The sequence below is a fragment of the Pan paniscus genome, chromosome 7, assembly GCF_029289425.2.
Source record: "Pan paniscus chromosome 7, NHGRI_mPanPan1-v2.0_pri, whole genome shotgun sequence".
Lineage (NCBI taxonomy): Eukaryota > Metazoa > Chordata > Mammalia > Primates > Hominidae > Pan > Pan paniscus.
The window spans coordinates 89,411,566-89,430,508 of NC_073256.2; the positions used below are offsets into that span (position 1 = coordinate 89,411,566).

The 18,943-nt window shown below is 35.5% G+C and overlaps 1 protein-coding gene across 18 annotated transcripts in view; it reads right to left on the reverse strand.

Annotated features, from left to right (window-relative positions):
- The window catches only part of STAU2 (staufen double-stranded RNA binding protein 2), a 324,824-nt gene that overhangs the window by 244,384 nt on the left and 61,497 nt on the right, over positions 1-18,943 (reverse strand). For 17 of the 18 annotated variants that reach the window (XR_008626426.1, XR_008626424.2, XR_010112957.1 and 14 more), the window contains one exon: positions 7,940-8,075. The exons of the other annotated variant lie outside the window; for it this stretch is intronic. Coding sequence is in view for 11 of the 17 variants with exons in the window: in XM_024929783.4 (XP_024785551.1) it covers positions 7,940-8,075 (136 nt within the window). In the remaining 6 variants the exon portion in view is untranslated. The remainder of the gene's footprint in view (positions 1-7,939; positions 8,076-18,943) is intronic. 18 annotated transcript variants of the gene reach the window in all.

An 18,943-nucleotide genomic window follows, 5' to 3' on the forward strand; every position in this document is an offset into this window, starting at 1 on the left:
TTAGGTTAATTTCTCCCAAATAAAAAAAAATCCTAATTTAACATTATTTTTAACAAAATATTTAAAAAGTTTCCTTGCTGCCTTTCAGTTCTATATCTATTCTATAAAGTGATATCTACATGAAGTAGAATCAGTTTAAGAGTTCTGACACACATTCCATGTGTAAAGCATATGAGAAAAGAGAAAAGAATATATTCCCCAAACCAAGGGATGTAGTATACAAAAGGCAAAGTTCTATATCTATTGAAACAAATTGGGCTTTTCACCACTTTATGCTTACTTCATTTATCCAAGAGAATTTAATGTTGTATACTTGGATGACTTTTTCCTATTGGGTTGAACATATGAAACTGACATATTTGTAGGTCAAAGAAACGTCAAATATTGGCAGTTTCATATGGTTTAACCTCTAATTTAATGGCCTTGGAATAGTAACCAAAGTGAGCTCACCCAGTCTGTATGTTGTTTGATCAGTATACAAGCACCATCTGGTGGCAGAAACCAAAACTGTAGGTTTGTAACTGTTCATATCACTGCTGGTACAAATACAGTCATCCCTAGGTTATCTGTGGGGAATTGTTTCCAGGACCTTCACCCTTACCTGCTACAGATACCAAAATCCATGGCTGCTCAAGTCCCTGATATAAAATGCTCAAGTCCCTGATATAAAATATTAATATTTTAATATTTGCATATAACCTATGCACATCCTCCCATATACATTAAGTCATCTCTAGATTACTTATAATATCTAATACAATGTAAATGCTATGAAAATAGTAGTTACACTGCGTTGTTTAGGAAATAATGACAAGAAAAAAATGTCTGTACATGTTCAATACAGATGCAACCACCCTTTTTTTCCTGAATATTTTCAATCCACAATTGGCTGGATCCATGAATGCTGAGCCCATGGATACAGAATCCAGGGATACGAGGGGCCAACTGAATATTCAACATCAACCGTTGTACTTTCCAATATGCTTTTTAAGAGGGCATTACAAATGAGTGAAAAATCTTATATGCAAAGTTTGAACAACCTCAGAATAAATAGCACACCAACATCACAATACTTAGCAACAAATCATCAGCCTATATAACATAAACTGAAATGTAATATACAAGCTGTTTTCATAAATCAGAATCTTGGCTATTATTAATTTTACTGATAATTAACATAATGCAATAAAGTCAATCTGGATGCTTCAAAAAACTTCTTTCGCCCTATCAAATTTCCACTGATAGCCATCACTATCTGTAAAATGATTTCCGTGTCTCACAGATTTATTTCACAGGGGTACAATGAAAAACCAAGAAGCCTTAAGTAAGTGTCTAATTCTGGCCATAGAAACAAGTAACATTCAGGCAAAATAGTCCAAATTGTTTTCTTCTTGTTTAACTTGCTATGACTCAACATATATTAAAAGAAAATAACTTGACCAACCTAGCTATAAGAGATTGGGCCAAGAACTGGATACATTAGCTAAAGGTAACCTTGACACAAAATATACTAAACACATCTAATGAGAATGTAGGCCATAAAATTGTTCCAAACTGAGTGTTAACAAATAAACAAACCCTTTGGGGAAGAAAGGATACATCTTCAATGAACAAAGAGCTGATAGATCACTCAAACTTGCGTTGAATCCTAAACTGCCATTTTCTTAAGATATATTACACAAACCTATTCTGAAAGCTCTAGATGTTATACTACCTCTTGCCACGTCTACTTCCAACAAGTCTTTAAAGTCAAAGATAATCTTTGCTACCCTTCATTGTGGCCATAAAGAGTGATAAAATGACTCCTAAATACTTCGTAGGCAATTTAAATGCAACATAGTGCAAATTAAACTCTTCATCTTTCCAAAAACCTGCTCTAACTACTCTTGTGGTGAACAGTATTACTAGCCATCCAAATATCTGAAGTTATCCTTAATACCCCAAATGCAATCAAGTCTACCTTCTAAATATCTATAGACACTGTCCCCTCCTCTCCATCTGCACTATTCCAGGCCTGCATCACATTATGCCTGAATTACAACAACATTGTTGTAATTCTTTATCCCTTCAAGTTTTAGGAATATTGCCAAAGCAATATTCCTATAACATATATCCAGTTATTTTATCCCTCAGCTTAAAATCCTTCAATGACTCCCAATCACCTTCAGAATAAAATCCAAACCTCGTGGCATGGACACTTCAGGACATTCAAATCAGGGCCCTGCCTAGACTTCACTCTTCTCATTCCAGACTTACCGAACTGTTTCTAAGTCCATGAATGAACTAAACTTCTCAGGATTCCTAGCCTTTGTTCCCAAAATCTGTATTACTTTTCCTTGCCCTCCTCACCTGGCTAAATCCTAGTTAACCTTGAAGATTCAGTTCATCCCTCCTGGAAGGCTTCTTTGGTGCCCCAATCTGGGTGGAGTGCTTAGTTCCTTCCTAATGTTTCCATAGCACCATCGGGGCACATCTACATTCTGTTCTTTCTTTTGTTTTCCTCTTCTACTAAACTTAAGTCTATTAGACTGCCTGTCTTTCCTCAAAGTCTCTACTCAAACACAACATGTGGCAATGAGTAGGCACGCAATAAATGTCTGCTGAATGAAGATGACCTCATGAAAGTCCTTCGTTTGCTATTACTATCTCTGTTTGCAAATGAGGAAATTAATGGCGGTCCAGAGCCTTGTGCAAGATCACTTAACTAAAAGCATCAGAACTAGGAACTGAACCAAATGTTCTGACTGTAATGGAAATAATTTTCTCTAAAAATCTTTGCTTTTGAGGAACCGCTCCATAAAATAATTGTACCCTGCAGAGTAGTTTGGATGGGGCTAACCTGTTTCTCCAGGTTGGACATATAACCCAGGCTTGGCTAAAGTAAAGTATGTCCCTACCCCCAACCAAGTTTGAATGATTAATTCCAGGATGGACAGTTTACTCCAAGTGTTTGTGGGGACTTTTCTAATGACTATCAAAAAAAAAAACTGCACCTTCTTCACTACAAGTCTACAGACTATACAGTGTATGAAGTATAGCAAATGGGAACCGGCTTATTTGAAAACAAAGTAGAGAAAAAAAGAAACAAGAGCTAGAAAGAGAGAAATAGAAAATGAGGAAGAACAACACTAAAGCCCTACATCCAACCATGCCTGTACATCTCCCCAAGAGATATCCCAGTTACATAGCTCAAAAATTCCCATTTGCACATAACCTAGTTTGAGTTTTGGCCCCATGGAAATCTACACCAGCAGATCAAGGGGCCATTTGGTCTGCTGGTCTGCCATTTTGGCCATTTGCTAAGCAATAATATTTTTTTATCTGTGAATATACAAAATTGAAAAACTGTCTAAATTCAGCCATTCTATTTCTCTAATGTACATAATTTTTATAAGAAAGATGGGAGAACAAAAGCACGAAGTGTTCTCCAAGCTTTACCTTGTACTTTGTCAAATGAATTTTTATATGCTTTCTGCTTTATAATATATCTGTTAGTGAAAAGTGCCTCAAATGATAAAGAAAAATACATAACCGGATGTAATTATTGTCAAACATCTTGGGCATAATAAAAGGAGACAGGTACTTCAGAATCCAAGTTGTATCTACAGAGTTTGCTCATGGATAAATGTTTTTTTCTCCACTCATCATTAAAAAAGAAGAAAAATTCAGTTCTTCTTAGGCCTTTGAATGAGTGCAAGTGGAGAAACCTCATCAGTAGAGGGGGGAAAAACAGCATAGGTAATACCTAATTTTGCTTAATATTACTTTAGGTAGAAAATAAAAGGACCTTTTCAAAAATCCCTCTAAACGATACCTGTTTCTTGGACTTCACCTTTCATTCCCTGCCTTAAGAAGCTAATGATTAATCTGGGTTCTGACAAGGAAAAGAGCGTCTCCTTGGATCTTTGGCTCCAGAGTCCCTGTAATCCACTCAAGTGTTGCCATCTATAAATTAAGGTCATATGAGAAATCATGGTTGTAACAGCCTACTGAGTAATGGTTAGGTCTGCGCTTCTGTGAGCAGAAAGAGCTTTTCAGTTGAAACATGGCTTGGTAGCTTACTAGTACTTTCCGATATTCTTTTTACCTTTTTGTGATCTGCAGAAAATCATAAAATAAAGACACTCCAAAAAAGGAAAAGTCCACATTATCTATTCATGGAATGGCCTAAGGCACACCCTTTATTTATGACTTTGGAGAAATCATAAATAAAATTATTGTACCCCTCACAACAACCATAAGAATTAGATCTTGGAACTAGAAACTGCCAACAAAGAAAAAATGCCGACATTCTTAACAGAAAATTTAGAAAAGAAAAAAAGAAAATCAAAACCACATGATCCCTGTCTAATTTCACATACTAACTCCTCTCTCCCTTGGTTCACTCTGATCAAGCCACACTGGCCTCTTGAGGCCAATGCCAGGCACACTTCTACTGCGGGGAGTACTTGCTATTTCTTGAGCCTGGAATTCTCTCTCTCTCTCTCTCTCTCTCTCTCTCAACATTCACACTGCTTTTTCTTTCTCTTCCTTTGAGGTCTTTATCAAAAGCAACCTTCTCAGTGACTAACCACTTCTTATTGACTGACTACCTCCCCTACAAGAACATGAGCTCCATAAGGACAGGGATTAGTGTCTGACTTTTCATTGCTTTAGCACCAGACTTTTTAAAAGTAATAAATTTAGAAGTAATAAAAGTAGTTTATTTCCATTTAAAAGTAATAAATTCACTAGTCAGAACTGTAGCAAAATTTCAATAAAGGACCACAGATACCAAAATAAAACAAATATAAAGATGTAATACTCTCACAAATCTATTTACTAGAGTACATTAGCAATAAAATTAGTATACAATAGACTAGGTGTTCCTTACTCAGGTGACTAAAGATATCTACTGTGCTGAAGTGGGCAACTAGCTTTATTTATTTACATTGGGGAACTTCAGATTAAACATAAAGGCAATGGGTATATTATACAGAGAAAGAGAAAATAAAACAACTACAAGAGAAATGTGTTGTCCCTTGTGCCTCCTATGCGGTGTGGACACCAAGCTGAGGGCTGGGAAGCCTGCCATTGTATGCATCACAATTAGAAGCAGAGATGTTACAGGAGAGAATGAAATATACCAAGGAAGCCAAGAAAAGCTGAGGGTTTAGGCCCATTAGCAAGGGGAAGATAGTAGATACACTCTGGAAGCATTACCTAAGGGAGAAAAAGACGGACTAGATGCCACCAACTGCAAGTTTCCACACCTCGTGGACAAGGCACATGACCACAAAGAAAAGAGGAACTAAAGGACAACACAAGATGCCTCTACAGAGGTGAGGTATATAGATGCTTCTCCCTTCCTAGCATACAGAAAGCTCCCCCAGGCATACCTAAGAGGAAAAGGGAAGGGCAGAAGTCTAATACAGTGTGCAAATTCTTCTTAGAGAACCTAACCTAAATACTATTATATTTAAAGGAACTATTTACAATTGAATAGAACTAAGTTTTAAATGGATACAATTAAAGATAATTTTTCCCCTAGCAAGCAAGAAACCAAAAAGTATCAGATTATTTATGGACTAAATAAATATCTTCCCTACACATCTAAGTTATGGTATCAGTAAATACATAAAACCATAACAAAAGCACCAGCAAATATCTGATCAAATGTAGGAAAGAATTTCTTAGGCATAAAAGAAGTGAGAGAAATAAAGAAAAATCAATAGATTAGACCACATAAAATTTTAAAACTATAGGATATTAAAAACAAATACACAATTAAAAGCCAAATTTTTTAAAGCAGGAAAATTACAACAAACAAAATAGACTGAAGGTTAACATCCTCAACACATAAACATTTGAAAACTGGTGAGGCAATGGAATAAAAATCAGCAAATTAAAATAGACAAATCAAAAAGGATAATAAATATCTAAAAAAAAAAACTGTTCAGCCTCACTAGTAATCAATAAAATTGAATTTTAAAAACTACTACTTGATGGCCACATGAGGTGGCTCATGCCTGCAATCCTAACACTTTGAGAGGCCGAGAGAGGCGGATTACTTGAGATCAGGAGTTTGAGATCAGCCTTGCTAACATGGTAAAACCCTGTTTCTACTAAAAATACAAAAATTAGCCGGAAATCGCTTGAACCCAGGAGGCGGAGGGTGCAGTGAGCTGAGACCACACCATGGCACTCCAGCCTGGGTGACAGAGTGAGACTTCATCTAAAAAACAAACAAACAAACAAACAAAAAAAAACAAAAAAACACTATTTTTTAACTACCAAAGAAGACAAAAACCTTTTTAACTCAGTGTTGTCAGAGTAGAATAAGCATTCTCATATACTGTAAGAAATTAGTACAAACTTTAGTGCAATTGGGCAATGCTTTATTCTTTTTAAAGAATATTCCCCTTATAGTAATATAAGGAAGGAAATAATCAGTGATGTGAACAAAGATTTACATAATGATTATTTACTGCAGCAATCTTAAAAAGGGGGCATAAACAACCTAGATAAAAAAATAGACATACATTTATATACCTTATGAAGCCATATGAAGCATTATGTAGCCATCAAAATTATTTAGTGCCAGGCACAGGGGCTAACGCCTGTAATCCCAGCACTTTGGGAGGCCGAGGCGGACAGATCACTTAAGGTCAGAAGTTCAAGACCCCCAGCCTGGCCAACATAGTGAAACCCCATCTCTACTAAAATACAAAAATTAGCCAGGCATGGTGGCAGGTGCCTGTAATCCCAGCTACTCAGGAGGCTGACACACAAGAATCACTTGAACCCTGGAGGCTGAGGGTGCAGTGAGCCAAGATCACACCACTGTACTCCAGCCTGGGTGACAGAGTGAGACTGCGTCTCAAAAAAAAAGAAAGAAAAGAAAAAAAATTCTTAAATATATGACAAATGGCCACTATATTAAGTGAAAAGAGAGGGCTTGTTTTGCATATACAAGATACACAAATTATGATATATCCATACAAAGTACACTAACCAGCAATAAAAAAGGGCAAAACCCAGATATAAGCAACATGGATGAATCCCCAAACAAGAAAATCATTACACAAAGTAAAAGAAGCCAGATGCACATAAATACTGTATGAGTCTAGATATAAAAAGTTCAACAACAGGCAAAAACTAGTCTATGATAATAAAATAGTGATTATTTCTGGGAGAAGGATGTGTCAAGGACAAAGAGGTCTGAGGAAACTCTCAGAGGTGATGGGAACATTCTGTATCTCGATCTGAGTGGTGATCACGTGAGGATATCCGTATGTAAAAAGTCATCAAATAAAGTATAAATACATATATACATACATAAAATAAAGTCATCAAGAGGTATACTTAAGATTTGTACATTTTACTGTATGTCTATCATACCTTCATAAAGTACTACAAAAACTGCATATAAAGGACAACTTCAACTTGGTTAAATATATTTAAATGCAAAGAAAAAAAGAATGTAAAGTACATGAAAATATAAAAGGTGGCAAATTCTGGGATTACATTATTTACATTTTTTCTTTTTTCCCTATAAATTACAAACATTCATGTTCATTAATGTATTTAGACAAATCAAGAAAAAAACTGAGCTCTGCTTGGTAAATGAATGAGAAAGTCAACACTATAAACTGTGAAATGACTTTAAGACTTGGTCTTCCCTGCAACAAATACAGGGCCCTCATGACACAATAAAAACTAGTTCCTTCAGATCTTTTACGTTTGTGGGGTGGGGGGGGGAAAAAAAACTAGTTCCTGAAAACTGGGTTTCTTTAAGTTATTACTTTAAATATTCCTTGTGAACCTGCTTTATCTAAATTCCATGCAAAATGCCCAAGGTCAGTTAGATTTACAATGAAAATACTCTTTAGAGTGTGAGAAACTTTTACAACATGGATAAAATAATAATTAAGAACAAAACCAAAAAAGACATACAAACCTCTGATTGTACATGCCCCGAAAGTTGTAATTAGCTCTATAATTTGGGAATGGCTTTGGATCTAATGGCCTGTAGATGGCAGGCTCTCCCCTTTTCATAGCAAGCCCATTCAGTTCCACAGTTGGAGTTATACTGCCTGTTTAAAAAAAAAATTAAAGGCACACAAGTGAAATATCTTCACAATTAAACATACAAGCTATATTTATACAATGCTTAAATACCATGGAAGAAGGTAAGAATGGATGGACCACCTGTATGATTTTCTAAGGAACTGCAAAAACAAAGTAAAAAACCAAGAAAATAGTTCCTAATAAAATCTTGGGATTTTGCAATGTTTTCTGTACATTAATGACAAAAAATCTGAGTGTGCAATCATTACTATCAAAACATAGTAAACAGACGATTCTTAGATTGCTAACCGTGAATATTATTTTTTAAAGTACTGCATTTCATCATTACTTACCCCAGAAAGCTTGCATGTATTTAATCATTAAAAACATCATCTGTGAATATTTTTATTTATACTTTGGTAATTAAATAACTAAGCATTGGCAAGAAAGTCATCAGTGGTTCTTGGACTTATCTAATGAAAAAAGTTTTTTGAATTTTTTCTATAACCAACAAAACAGAGTAAATATAAGCAATGCTTCCTGAAACTAAAATGTCATCGAATATATTCCTAGCAAATATTAAAGATACGTACAAGTAGCATTATCAATAAAAACAAAAGACTGAAAACAACCTAAACAACCATCAATGCAGCATCAGTTATATAAACGTTCATAGCATAAAACACTGAACAGCTATAAAAGGAGGAAGACTACTACACATCTTGCTTCTTTTATTTTACTTAATATACCTTGGAGGTTATACCTTAGCAGTGTAGGGTATAATGTTAAATGAAAAAAAGCAAGGTATCAAATAGTGTGTGCTTTATATTATCTTTTGTCTAAGAAAGGTGAAAATGAAAATATAAATACATATTTGCTTACTTTTTTTAAAGAATAAACCCAAAACTAAAAAAGAAAAAAAAAGTTACTTAGGAATGGAAGCTGTATGTCTCTGAATGTACACTGTTTCATAGATTTTATTTTGAAAACATGAATTTTTTGCATAATTAAAGAAATCAAAATTTCATCCAAAAGGGGTGGGGGAGCAATCTCTAAAATCGAAAGAAAACTGGAACTAAATCTATCTACAGTGACTTAACCACAAAGAGAATTATTTCAAAAGACTTTAAAAACTGTAAAATAGCCATGAGATCCTAAAGAGAAAAAAAAATCTTAAATTGTTTTCAGTAATCACATTGTTAGTTAACAAGTAATATGCTTTTACTTAAGTCAAACAAAATTAAATAAAAATGGAGACAAAGTAATCTCTATAAAGAAAACAAAGCAATTAAAACCTAATTGATTGGTGGCCCTAATCATACGAAGAACAGTTATTTCAAATAACTTTAAAATATAGTCAAATGACCACATATTCTAAAGATTTTTTTAAACCCTGCAAATAAATCATAAACTATTTTTAGTAATCATGCTGTTAGTAATATTGGTGTCCCTGTCTCACTGCAATTGCTATTATAAAATTATTTTATATATATATAATATACATAAAATAGACTAAAGAATTAATGTCAGAAACAAAGATTTTTAGCATAAAGAGACACAAATATAAAATCAAACACACTACCTAAAACCCTGTAGTTTTAAATCCTAACTGAAATCCTAACTGAAAATATAGTCTTAAATCCTAACTGAAAATATCACAGTGAATTCATGATGTATTTTCTCTTAAGGAAAAAAAAAAGTACTAGGTATTTCCTAGCTTAAGTATCCACTTAAGAGGCCTAAAAGCCATAACCAATCCATTAAGCAATGAGGATGGCCAGCATCCAGAGTTTGCTTTATAATTATCATTTCCCAATTTTTAAAAAAACAACAATTCTCGAAGAAATGGCTCCTTCCCAAGCATGATACTGACAAATAAAGGGAAAGAACTATGTACTTACCTTGACTTTACAGAATAATCATACTCAGAAAAAACAGATAATGAGGGAAAAGTTCTTCATCTGTTAGCCAGAAGGATTGCAGCTAATGCAGAAGAAATGACCCTCCCATCTGGCAACTACTGATAAAATAATGGATCTTTTCGGCAATGAGCATCGGCAGGCTTCTAAGACCATTAGGTCAACTAGGGAACTTTATGGGAAACATGATAATGGATGAACCAGGCTAGGATAACTGGACCTACTGATCTACTTAAAAATCATAAAATAAAAACAAGAAATTAAATGCCTTCTGATGTAGTACAATAGGAAGTAGACAAAACTACCTATAAAACAATTACCAAAGACTTCAAAACTGAATCTATGTAGCCTCTAGGTTATCAGTTTACAAGAAATACAGGGGACAGGCAAATAGGCTGTACATCACCACGGGTATACCATCAGCAAAACCAAGAACATAGAAATTCTAAAGGACTAATGACCTGGTTTCTTAAATAATCTATGTAGAAAAATAAAGATGTAAAAGGATTCTATATCTTAAAATATACTAAACAAACTAAACAGACATTATCAACCAAATGCAATAAATGATCCTCATTTTAATCTTTATTCAAATAAACCAATTATGAAAAAAGCGAGGTCAGACGTGGTGGTGCATGCCTGTAATCCCAGCACTTTGGGAGGCTGGGTTGGGGGAAGGGGGCAAGGAGATCACCTGAGACTAGGAGTTTGAGGTTATAGTGAACCATGTATGATCACAACACTGCACTCTAGCCTGAGTGACTGAGCAAGACCTGTCTCTAAAAGCATAAAATAATTTTTAAAAAAATTTTAATGAGTCAATAAGAGAAATCTGAACTCTAGACATTTTTTATTATTAAGGAGTTACTGTTTTGTTTGCTTGATAATGATATTGGGATTAGTTTTTTAAGAGTTATCTTAAAATTCAGTATGTATCTTTAAAGATACATTTACAGATGAAGTGATATATCTGAGATTTGCTTCAAAGTAATCCAGGGAGAGACAGAAGAGAAATAAGACTGGCCGGCCACTGTGAGTTGATAATTGCTGAAGCTCGTGAGGGGTCCTAGGGACATTCACTATCTTATCCTCTTTACTTGTATAAAATTTGAAAAATTCCATAATTTAAAAAAAAATGTAAAATTATGTCAAACTATTTTAAGTACCAAAAGGATAATTAATAAAACATATGTATATATGTTCTAACAAATCATGAAGATGAATATAAAGCTTTTACAGGAAGTGAAATTCACTGTAAATTCTGTAATATTTCATTTGAATCATGCCTTTGTACCACACATTTAAGATCCCATTCATTACATACAAAAATGGGTCCACTTATTGCAGCAGAGAAACTGGGGCTGGCATAAAGTACCAGCCAAGGGGAGGCAGAGCCTGACACAAATGTAAAATTGGCATCCAGATTATAAGCAACCCATCAAGAGTCAACACATTGCTCATCTCATTTCTAAAGAATTAATGTGAAAGCACTGAAGAGTATAATAACAGGAATAAAATCAAGGTTAAGAAGAGGAAAAAGGGAAAAATAAAATGAAAAGGAAGACAGCCAAGGAGGAAGAAAGAAGAAGAGCAAAGAAAAGTTAACCTAATGAATATTAAGTCCAATTAGTCCAAATCCCTAATTTAATATACACATTTAACAGCAAAAGAAAGTCAAGCATAAAGAGACTCTCTGTTCTTACTTTTTCTTTCTTTCTTACATAATTTTACTGCAGGGTAAGTAAAATGCACAAACCTTAAGCATATAGCTCAATGAATTAGTACATATGTAAACACTTACGACTACCGTCAGATCAAGATATGAACATTTCCATCACCCAGAAGGTGCCTTCAGCCTCGTTCCAAGTCAATATCCACCTCCCCAGGTTACCCATTCTGACTTCAGGCATTATAGATTCATTTGCCTCTTCTTCATATCTAAACATGTACCACTTTCCATCTTGCTTCTTTCACTCAACGTAATTTTGTTTGCATATATTAGTATTTTAAGCTTCTTAAATCACTAAATAGTATTCTACCGAATGAAATACCACAATTTGTATTTTGCTGTTGATGGAACATTTGGTCTGTTTCTAGTTTGGAGCTATTATATATAAAGCTACCTTGAACATTCTTTAATAAGTCTTTTAGTTTTAGATGAGGAAAAAAAATAACAACAACAACAAAAAAATGCTGGGTCACAGAGTAGGTTTATGTTTAACTTTATTAGAAACTGCCTAACAGGTTTCCACAGGTATTTTTAAAACACCAGAGCTGTCTATGCCTTTAAAAGTTAAAATTTTAAATTTCATAAAGATTTCAGTTTAATAATTAACATGTTAATCTGCTGTCCAAGATTTATGTCACTTTGAATTCTACTTTGCAATAATCATACAGTCACAAATAGCATAAGATTCAAACGCAGAAAAAAAAGAAAATGAAAAGCTTGAAAGATTTCATCATTTAAGGAAGGCAATAAATAAGAAATATGTTTGAAAATCACCAATAAGGTGATCTGAATGCAATGTTGAGATGTACTGGCCACTCATACCATAAATTGTATTTTAAAATAGGTAAAAGTGTTGTGTTCATATCATTTAAATGAATAAATAACCTCATATACATTCCTCATTAGAAAGTAAGACTACAGTGCATTTTCTTAGAAATGTTACAAACTGGTCTTAGTGAAGGAAAATAGAAGAGAAGCAGAAGAGCAAAAACCATGCTGAAAGATTTCCAACTCCTAGAGCAAAGTATCTCCATCTCTTTCATACAGAACTAGACTGACACCCCTACATGTGCATACCTACTTTATATATACAATAATGCTTTCATAGAAAACATTTACAGAGTAACTTCAAACTATGAGATGCCTCCAAGTAATGTTAAATACCATTATTTTGAGTGTGTGAGAGTTGGATCCAGGTTTCATAAAGATAATCATCACATAGGGTTTCTTGTGTATTATAAGGCTACAATGTTATTTTGTTTAAGTTTTTTGTTTGTTTGTTTGTTTTTTGAGACAAGGTCTTGTTATGCCACCCAGGCAGGTCTTGAACTCCTGGGCTCAAGCGATCCTCCTGCCTCAGCCTCCCAAAGTGCTGGGATAACAGGGTGGGTCACCGCTACCGGCCAAGGCTATTGTGTTGACACTGTAAACACACCATCAATTTTTGGGGGGTTCTTAGATAGATTAAAGGAAATTTCTATATTTACCAGTGATAAATACAAAAAGGCTAATTAACTAGGAGTACAAACGTGCATAAGAATTTTGGATTCCTATATGTGGCGTGTAAAAAAAAAAATGCTACAACTAGTTTTCAAAAAGGAACATGTTACTAACACTTAGAACAGCTCTGTAGAAAGTTAAAAAAAATCCCAGGAAAATAGCAGTCACTGAATAAGTATTTGTTGAATAAATAAACTGATTAACTGAGAAACCAGTGATTAATTGAGAAACCAGAGCTCCATGGAGAAATGGCTGGCTCCAGGGCTGGGGCAAGGAAAATACAAGATGACCTAGGAACACTTTATTATGCCAGAAAGTAAAAATGTCCAGAGCATGACGGAGAAATATCAAAAGGGCAAAGGAGTCAATTGGAGGGTCTGTACCACTAGCCAAACCTGGAATCATTTAAGCAACAAAATAGATAATGATAGTAACAAATTATAAACTTTTAAATAGAACAGGAATCCAAGGGGCTACAATGATATAAATAGGCAAACAAAAAGAAGATGAGGGAAAAGCAAAAGCTACCTTTGGGTACAATGCCAATTAACAAATATAAAAAAGAAACTGGAATTTTAAAAATCCCCCTTTGGCAACCTTCAGGGTCATAACTGATTCAGATGAGAATCAAGAGATGCTAAATCTGGAAGGTGAAAGGAAGCTTGATGAGGAGCAGAATATTTATACATACATATATATGTATGTATACATACATATACACACACACACACACAGGCTCAAAATGTCTCCTCAGAAAATACTTATTACTTACTATTCAACAACAAAACATACGGATTAATTAACTTTACAGCAAAGAAGCCTGGCATACTCCTCACCGCATGACAAAAGTCGTCACTGATGGGACAAGTCAATCTCAGGCGTCTCCTCATAGAAAGCACTAAGGTAAGTCCAAGTCATTTTTGTGGTATTCATGCTAAAATGCATAAATCATGAGGAAACACCAGACAAACTCAATTGAGGGGCATTCTAAAAACTCTGTGGTCCCATACTCTTCATAAATGTTATGGTCATAAAAGGTAAGAAAGACTGAGGAACTGTTTGTTACAGATTGAAGTGGAAAGAAGAGAAATGTTAAGTACATGTAACACATGGTCTTGATTAGCTCCTGGAGCTGTAAAGGTCTGGGATGATTAGTGAAATCTGAAATGGAGTCTGTGGATTAAATGGTAATATGGATCAAAGTTAACTTCCTGATAGAACAGTGTCCGTGTCCTTAAGAAATACACATTGAAATATTAAGGGGTAATGGGACATCATGTCTACAACTTATTCCCAGATGGTTCAGAAATGCTATCAATGGGGAATAAAGGTGAAGGATACATGGGAAGTCTATGTACTATTTCCACAAATTGTATATAAATCTGAAATTACTTCCATAGTTTAAAAAAAAATAAAAGGGAGAAAGCAAAACAGTTCTATAATATATTCCCAATTACTAACAGATCAACCACGCTGCAAATGAACTTAACTCCTCGTTAGGATATAACTTCTTTTTAAGACCCATCTACACACTGTGGAGTCAAGACTGGATCTTTCCTCCACAGACCTATTACTTCTCAATACTGAGTTACAGTCACCAGGTTTACAACAAAGGTGCCACTACACTGCAGAGGGGAATGGACTATCTTTTCAATAAATGGTGCTGGATTAAATGAATGTCCATATATTTTTTAAATGAAGAAAAATATTGAACTCTACCTCACATCATACATTAAACTTGATTCCTGACAGACTGTAGATCTAAACTGTAAAGATCTAATAATACTGCTTCTAAAACTAACATGAGGTTATCTTCATAAACTTGTAAGAGACACAGGTGTATTAAATGGCACACCAAAAAAGCGCTAACTATAAAGGAAAAGACTAATAAATTAGCTTCCACTAAACAAGAATTTTGTTTTTGTTTTGTTTTGTTTTGTTGTTTGTTTTTGAGACGGAGTCTTGCTCTCACCCAGGCTAGAGTGCAGTGGTGCAATCTCAGCTCATTGCAACCTCCGCCTCCCAGGTTCAAGCGATTCTCCTGCTTCAGCCTCCTGAGTAGCTGGGATTACAGGTGCACACCATCACGCCCAGCTAATTTTTGTATTTTTAGTAAAGTTGGGGTTTCACCATGTTGGCCAGGCTGGTCTCAAACTCCTGATCTCAAGTGATCCACCCACCTTGGCCTCCCAAAGTGCTGGGATTACAGGTGTGAGCTACCGTACCTGGTCTCATTGAAAAGAATTTCTATTCATCAAAATGTACCCTTAGGAGTATAGAAAGATATTTGCAATACACATATCTGATAAATTATATGAATCCAGAATATGTAAGAACCCTGTAAGCCAATAAAAAGTAGAAAAAATTTTAAAACAGACAATGCAGATTTTTAAGTGGGAAAAACATTCCAACCAGCACTTTACAACAGAGCCTAGCCTAATGCCAACAGGCATATGGAAAGATGCTCACCTGCATTTGTTATTAGAGAAATGCAAATTAAAAACACAATGAATTACTATTATACCTCTCAGCATAATAGCTAAAATTTTGAAAGCTGGAGATATCAAATGTTGATGAGGATGTGGACAGCTCTCATACCACTGGTGGGAAGGTAAACTGACATTCTTTGACATTATGTATTAATACCAAATACATTCATAACTATGACCCAACAGTTCCAATCCTAGATATATTCCCAAGAGAAATGTATGCATATAAGAATACTGTTCACAGCAGTATTATTTCTAATAGCTCAAAACTGGAAACAATTCAAATACGTATAATAGTACAATGAATAATATGTAAATTATGTATACTTATGCAATAGAATACTACATAGCAATGAAATACTATACCATTAAATGCAACATAGATGACTCTCACACACAATATTGAGAAAAATGAGCTATCACAAGAGTCTACTGTCTGATTCCAACAAGAAGGCACAACTAATCTGGTAGAAATCAGAATATTGGTTTCCTTTAGAGTTGTTTAACCAACTGAAGTGGGCATGAGGGAAGCTTCCATAGCAATAGTAAAACATGTGGTGAAGTGTTCACAGCATAAAAATTCATCAAGCTCTATAACTGTAATGTGCCCTTGTCTGTATACAGTATTAGACTTTATTTTAAAAGTTTACACCAAATAATCGATTCATTCTCTCAGCTTACTACAACACTCAACCATGGAAATTCTTATCTCCACTGGGGCCTTTCAGACACTCTCCTGTTTCCTTCCTCTGATTCTTGCTGGTTTACTTCCTGCTATAATCCTCTAAATATGGACTTGACCCAGAGCTCAGCATACAATTAACTGCTCTTGCTTTACATTATATGCCTTAGACAGCTTGTTCTGTTCCATTCCAAATGCCACTCTCAACACTCCTGCAGAGCGGGAGGCATACAGTACTCAATGCACGTGAGTGTCTTTCTTTCTTCACCCATAAACTATGGCAATGGTTTTTTAGTGTCTCCCACCTTCCCTTTACATGTCAAACTGAGCTTCCTAAAATACTCCTTTAAATGCATCATGCACTGCTCATGAATATTAATTCCTCCCAGCTACGTGTAAAACTTAATCTCGTAAAGCTAGCATTCAAGTCATCCCAATTCACTCACTAACTACATCTCCAGTCTTACCTCCTACTAGTCATTTACCTGCTCTAATTAAAAACCATCTATAAAAATTTTTTTTACCAAATCCATTGTCCAGATTCCTACTTCAAAGCCTTTCCTCATAGTATTCCCTCCGGCTAAAATATTCTTTCCTCTCGTCTATAACTGCCTACTTTTCGGTCAAGGCCTGTATCTTACTTCAACTACTTCAGTCCATGTTTATCATTACCTGTAATACTGATGGCTGTTATTGTCTACTTGGCACTTAATCTTTACCATCAAGTTATGTGTTCATATATAAGACTGTAAGACACTCACTGAAAGGGACAATGTTTTATATCTCTTAGATATGTAAAAAGCAAGTGTTAAATATATCATGGTGGTGGTATGCTACTAATGATCAACCAGTATTCTGAAGAGGCTTTTAAAACTTAAAGAAATAGACAATCCTTTAGGAACTTCAAAAGGAAGAGAATAAGTTTTTTTTCTATTATAATAATATTTTGGCTTATTTAAGCTTAATAAATACTGCAATCAGTTGAATAGAAGCAGAGACTTGCAATCAGAAAGCCATGGATTCTGCAGAGTAATCCTTGAAAGGGCAGAGAATGTCAACCTAGCACAGACCACATGAGAATGAAACAAGTGTCTATGTGATTTGATTATGAATATAAGCAAATAGAGAATGATTAAATACATTTTAGAGTTATTGTTGACAGGCACAAAATCTTTTTTTAACCTCCATAACAAAAATATCTAAGGTGAAATTAATATTGACTAGAAGGTAACCACTTGAATTAATCAGTTAACAAATGAATGAGTAAATGGATATATGGCTGGTACTAAAGTTATAGTAATTCCATTAACCTAATGTTATCAATTAATACACTATGTCCAAAATACAGGTTTGCCTTTCCCAATAGATAATGGGACATATAGATTCACTGAGGTCACCCGGAGAAAATGATGGATATCAGGCAGAACTAACTTGCAGCTCCCACTCAGGACAAAACAGCATGTGGAGACTCACAATGTAAACTCTGCTCCAAGAACCACCACAAGAACATACCAGGAAAACTGAAAGAATTCACAGACCCTTTGAAAGAAGCAGCTTGCCGCTGCAAACTCCATGAGACAGCCAAAACACTGTGAGTGCCCAAAGTGTGAGAGGGGGAAAGTCTGCCTCCAAACACACATCCTCACTGGGGAACCTGAAAATCCAGATCACAGAAGAATTTAACCTTACCTAGGACTGAAACAAATTTAGAGAGCCGAGCGAAATATAAAAGTAGAAGAAGCAGGCCAGGAATGGTGGGTCATGCCTGTAATCCCAACACTTTGGGAGGCCAAGGTGAGTGGATCGCTTGAGCCCAGGAGTTTGAGACAAGGCTGGCTAATATGGTGAAACCCTGTTTCTACTAAAAATACAAAAAAAAAAAAAAAATTAGCTGGGCAAGGTGGTGCACACCTGTAATCCCAGCTACTTGGGAGGCTGAGGCAGGAGAATTGCTTGAGCCCAGGAGGCGGAGGCTGCAGTAAGCCAAGATCAACGCCACTGCACTCCACCCTGGGCGACAGACTGAGACTCCACCTAAAAAAAAAAAAAAACAAAAACAAAAAAAAAAAACTAGAAGCAGCAGTGATAAGAGACCCCTGTAGACACTCCCAGTCCCTAGGGAAGCCATTTTTTTTTTTTTTTTTTTTTTTTACTTTCATCTCACAGTGGTCCTTGGGGAGGGCAGTCAGTGGAACTGGGGAAGTACCACAGTGAGAAAGACTTCTAGCTGAAAGCTGTAGTAATTTTGACTGAATGCAAATTTTCCTGGGCAGAATCTGGGCGGGGGGTGGGGGAGGAGGTAGGAATAGGGGCCCGGCGGGAATAGGGGGCCAACGGAAAGTACAGATATGAGAACAGAAGCCACTGCAGGCAGGGAGGGGCAAGGCCTGAAAGCCCTGCTTGCTTTCTTAGCAGGAAGACTTCTAGCCTAGGGCAAATGCTTTTTCTGCAGACACTCCCCAATACCAGCTTGGAGTCCAGTAGCTCCACTGGGTAGCTAGACCCAGAAGAAAAATAACCATCGCTGCAGTTCAGCTCTCAGGAAGCCCCATTCATAGGGAAAGGGGGAGAGAAC